Raw genomic sequence first — 5443 nt, 5'->3', positions numbered from 1 at the left:
CCTCAAGCTCTGCTGCCATGAGGAAGCGTGTCTCCAGGGGCTGATCTAGATCTCTTTTTCAAAGTGGACAAGAACCACTAAAGCAGCACAGTCTGTGCAGACTTTCAGGATCAGGGCTTGGCAGAACACAAGTCAGAGTACCAGAGTTTAAAGTTTAACATTGTTTTAAACTTCAGGTCTGGTCAGAGTGGGCAATGGACATGAACAGTAACTGCCAGTGTTGGGTGATGACATTGACGAAAATAAGTGGGAAAATGGGAGAAAGAGGATGATGATCTCTCATCCTCACTTACTTTCCTTAGGTGTTAGCAGCACAGGTCTTACCAAAAGTCTGTGCATGCTGAACAGGAGCCGTGGTACAGCATGTCCCAAATAGAGCATCACTTCAAAATGATAATGGATTTTGACAGCTGGCAAAAAGAGAACCTGTAAAGCATGACAGTGGCTTGTGCCAGGGTAATGGTGCACAGCATGTCAGAGTAGAGAGCCAAATGCATTTCTTTGTCAGAGAAGGTGGCATTTCCCCATGTCACTGCAAAAAACAAAAAATCAATATGAACAATTTAAGGATCTCAATTTATTGTAGCTAATAAATGCAGTAGTGACAGAAATGAGGCAGTCTAACAGATAATGCATCCGGTAAGCTGAAATACAACACTTAGGAGGCAGCTACTCAAGTGATCTCTTATGAGATTTTCCTATGTCATCGTGCTTCTCTGTGATGGCAAAGCATCTGTAGGAAGGAGACGAATTCCACGATGCAGAGAAGTTTGGAGATGGTGTCAGCCCACACGAGAATAGACAATGCACATCTTTGAGGGGTCGTCCTTCTGCACCACATCATAGTCACAGCGCTGCTTGTTGAAAACTACTTTACATTTCTTTTTGTCATAAGCAAGAGGAGTGTGAAAGCTGTCAGTGGCAAAGAGAAAGCAAAGGTTAGCTTGAGAGCTAATAAGTTTCAATACTTCAGTGATTATAGCTTGAACTACTGCTCAGTGAGAGAGGTCAAACTATGGCTAGGGGCTGCTGGGCTAGCTTGAGTGCCACACAGCTGCAGCTTCCAGAGCCTCAAATGGTGCCCTGTGCACTGCACTGTGAAGATGTTCCAGCATGCTCAGCACTAGCAAAGGCACTTCTAGCACAGCACTCTGCAGTGACATAAGCATGGGCTTGGCATCTTTTCTCTTTTTTCCTTTAATTTTTCATTACTTCCACTTTGCCTAGGATGTGGTGGCTGCTCCCTGATAGACTGTGCCACCTAAATAAAGACAAAGATCATCATCAAGGGGTTTTGGGCTTTTGAGAAAGCAGAAGTAGGAAAGGAGAATGCTGGAGAAATACTTCAGAGCAGAGCCTTGCCGTTCTGCATTTAGCATATTCACTGGAGAAAAGCACTTCAGGAAAGGGATTCAGATCACCACAAGCTCTTGAGGGAAACTTCCCTTAAGTCACCTACCCCCACTTTCCCAGCTAATGAAAGACAACTGCAGTGAAAGAGGGGTTCACAAGTCCCTTCAAAATGAAAGGCAAGCACCAACTGGATGTGCCTGGAAGGGCGTGTGTCCACTCCCAGTCAGCAGAAAATGAGGAAAGGCAAACACAGCTAAGGATCCAAACAATGGAGAGCTGCATGTGGCTTTCACTAGCTCGGTGACAGGGGTGAGAAAAGGCTCTCTTGTGCCCTCACACACCCATTTATGCCCAGCAATGGAAAGCTGTGGTCATCCTACAGGCAGTGATGGTACCAAGAAGTTCAAACTTACAGGGAGCAGCATTGCATTCCACTTTCGCTGCAGCTGCATGCATAGCAATCTTCTGTCCTCTCAATGCGTCCAAAGGGATACAGTTTTCCGTTGATCATGCAGCCTGCATAAGACAGCAGCAAAACAGAACAGGTTCTTTAAGCCCCCACCTAAAGGAGGTGTCAACTCCTGAATGAGCTCCATGTGCTGGAATAGCAGCAGCAACCTACCACCAGTTGCAAGAATATTGCTGCAAGCATTCACAGCCCAGGGGAAGAGTTTGTTTTTTCCCCTACTTTAGCAACTTGCTGCTGGAGTCCCCTATTTGTGTTTTTCCAATGTCTTACCCCTCCCTTGTATGTTGAGCCCTTCCTGGCAGCTCCACATCGAGCTCCACGGAGCAATCAGGTCAGAGGACCTTCCTTGTTCTTACCGTCTTTGGCCTCCCCTGGCTTGTACATTTGACTCCAGCAGTATGCATCACCCAGGGTCACTGTGATGCCCATTGCAACAAGGAAAGCCAGAAAGCTCTTCTGTAAAAGAAACACATAGCTCATGCCATGCATTTTAATCCACATTGATTAGCTCTGTTTTCAGAAGCTGTCACTGAACCTGATCAAAATTAGAAATAACCTTATGTGTACTTGAAAATAGTGGAAAAGTACACTCCAGATATTTCCCTGCATTTTTCATTTAGGTGGGAAGATACAAAATGGCATGATATTACCGTGTCAGCAGCATCACTCCCTGCCAAAATACAGTCTCTAGAAATCACACAAAACTTCAATAGTATTATAAACTTGAAAGCCCTGCCAAGCTCCTGTCAGTGCTTTATTTATTGCCTTTGAGTCAGCTTTAGCTCTTTTGCTAGAAAATCTTTGTTGAGCATCCCATTGCTTCACTTCACATTTTGCAATGGAGAGGAGATCTCGGATCCAAATCTATTCCAGTAGGTTTTTTGACACAGGTGGCTGGTCAGGGAAGAGAGAGATAAATGTGTGTCTTTGGGCAAAACTTGAGTGCTGTACATTGTACTTAGCATCACCTGAACCATCTTGTCAAACCATGCAGACACAGGTTGGGACTTGACACAGGACACACATCCTTTTCTCTCTTGGGGGCAACAGCTAGGCATCTAAAGAGGCCTTCAGACACATCCCCTGGGACCTGCTGAACATCCAGAACTTTTTTTGGAAAAGTCTGCATGGCTTTGTAATGATTGTTTTACTGGAGCAGAGGGACTAGAGAAGCAGGAGAGAGCACAGATTTATTTTGACAGGCTGCTCCCGCTAAATAACATAAAGGAAAAGTTTCAGAATAGCCATAGACTGAGAAGCAATGGAGGAAGTTACTTAATTTTTCTTGATAGCACTTGCAAACTAACAGGAAAGGATTTGAAATGAGTAGAGCTTTCCAAGTTACTGTTCTGTACTTTGGAAGATATTGATGAGACTGCTGCTGCTTGAAACGGGGTTTAAAGTAGCAGTGAGAGGCTTGGCTGACTTGAATCACAATGCCACAAGACATTGAAAGGTTCTGAGCCTCAGGCAGGAGGTGACCCAATGAGAAACTCCTCTGTCTGCTGTGGAAAAAGCTTGGTATCTTAATCCTTGATTTCCTCCTTTGTTATGGGGTGGACATTTAAGATACAGTGAAAGAAAGGAAGAGGAGGGTTTATGGAGTGGTCTGGGAAGGGGAAATGCTTCATTTTCATGGTGGTTCTGTGATGTGGAGTTTCTGAGACTTGAGGATAGAACAGAGACAGCTGTCATGCCGAGCACCATAGCCATAGAATAGAGCACTATAGCACAGAATGAAAGAAGATAAAAGGGAAAGACTGAAACTCCTAAAGTGCGCTATTCCATGGTGCCTGGGTTGGGTGTTACAATACAGATACTCCATGCCAGGTCACTCATGTCTTTATAGAAAATACAAAACTCCTCCATGTATTGTGCTGTCTCCTGCTAATATTTTATCATTTTTTCCCTCTAGTATTTTCCTTATCATGCTACTCCTGAAAATGCCAGTCACATGAGCTTGGGCACACTCATCTCTCTAAAGATCCAAATTTAAGACCTTCCACTGAAACTAAAGACAAACATAAGGGGAAGTCTCTGGTGTTTAATCAGGTGTCTGGATGTGCTTTATGCTACAACAAGCAAGTAATTGGTCAGCTAAGTTACAGAAACTTGGCAATAAAGCTTAAAGAGAGAAAGAGACAGTTGGTAATTTCTCCCCTGTTTATGAATCAACATATCCTATAGGCACTGCTGCCTCCTCTGTAGAACCTAGGCCATTCCTGAGATGCTCATCCAAGGTACTTCTTGATGTCTGTACCTTTGGGATTACGTGAGCACAAATCACAGGAGAACCAGGCCATAGGACTCTGTTGCTCTATTCATCATTACCTAACTTGATTTAGATTCTGCAAACACCTTTGGAGGCTCAAAGAGCTGGAACAGGACACAATTTGAGGAATCAAAATGAAGAACAGAAAAAATACACATTGGACAAAGTATATACACTTTTTTCCTTTGCAAAATGACAAGATTTTAGACTGTGCTTTGCATTTAGAAGTTTTAAAAGCATGGTCCTAAATGTTTGCAAAACTCTGAATATTTTCACAAACATTTCTGAGGAAAGGATAACAGCAAGGAAAGACTGTACAGTTTCTTGAAAAGAATTCCAATGCAAAGAACAAAATTGACAGTCATCTTCACAGAGGTGCCTTCCTGTCTTTGCATCTTACAGGTATGGAATACAATATAGCCACATTTTAAAATGTGTAATTAGATGGTTCTCTTAAATGCCCTCCTTTTGCAATTTTAAAGCAAATACCTATCTGTATCCCCGTTACAAAAAACCCAAACCAATCTAAACCTTTGACTTACCATTGTGGAATGCTTGCCTTCCAAAGAGCTCTAGGTTTCCTGAGAAAGCTGCAGTTCTTTATGTGGAATCAGAGAGCAAATATTTTATGCTGCCTTTTGGTTGTGCAATTCAAGTCTAGGTGGAGGGGGAAAAGCCTGCTCAATGCAAATGCCCTTATTTTGTAATATCCAAAGAAACCTCTGAAATTTTTCCCGCTGGCAATGAGAAAGATGTTTGGTTTTGTAGAGCACTGACCTGGCTAAATTGCTGAGTCCAGGACTTTGTATTCCTTGGAAGAACTATCATTAGAAAAAATGCCTTTCTGATGGAAAATAAACATTGATAGCTAGGCTGTAGAGAGCATTATCCAGCTCGTGGATTTTTAGGTGGGGCAGAAATGCATGCAAAATCCTGCCTGCTATCAGAGGGCTGGAACATGCTGAGTAGTGCATTAGGTGTTGGTAGCAAATGGAGCTTCTGCCAGATCTTTGCATTCTCACTGTTAGTGCTGTGGTGTGCCCTGAAAGGTAACAAAGGTGCTTGGCCACTACCAGGATCAAAACCTCTGAACACTGAGACCTTAGCTGAAGCTGGATCCCTTTCTTCTCCATCAAAATGAAAAATTCCTGTCAAATCAAAACCCTGCTTTTACTCCTGTGGAACCATTCTGGCTTTGACCTGAATAATTATAATAGAGTATTGGATCATTTTTAAATGTGCACTTTCCCAAGAAGTGATAAACTTCAGAGTGCTAATCAAGTACTCTGCTTTCTCTTGTTCCTACAACCTCTTTTTAGAAAGAACTATCCACCTGTGGCCCTACCTAC

At 43.0% G+C, this 5443-nt stretch overlaps 1 protein-coding gene across 2 annotated transcripts; it reads right to left on the bottom strand.

Annotated features, from left to right (window-relative positions):
• Positions 1–620: 620 nt before the first annotated feature.
• LOC311156159 (beta-microseminoprotein-like) lies at positions 621–4742 on the bottom strand (the record flags this gene model as incomplete). Of its 2 annotated transcripts, XM_084209902.1 has the most annotated exons (4): positions 621–912; positions 1767–1869; positions 2179–2278; positions 4637–4742. In XM_084209902.1, 4 exons carry the CDS (start codon positions 4637–4639, stop codon positions 783–785), a joined length of 336 nt encoding a protein of 111 aa, XP_084066028.1. In that variant the 3' UTR covers positions 621–782. The 2 variants fall into 2 exon arrangements, with proteins under 2 accessions (XP_084066028.1, XP_084066027.1); XM_084209901.1 differs by lacking the exon at positions 4637–4742 and having other exon boundaries at positions 2179–2302.
• Between the last annotated feature and the right edge of the window lie 701 nt (positions 4743–5443).

Source organism: Fringilla coelebs, assembly GCF_963513975.1.
Source record: "Fringilla coelebs genome assembly, chromosome: 8".
Taxonomy (NCBI): domain Eukaryota; kingdom Metazoa; phylum Chordata; class Aves; order Passeriformes; family Fringillidae; genus Fringilla; species Fringilla coelebs.
This window is presented reverse-complemented; position numbering and strand designations above follow the sequence as displayed.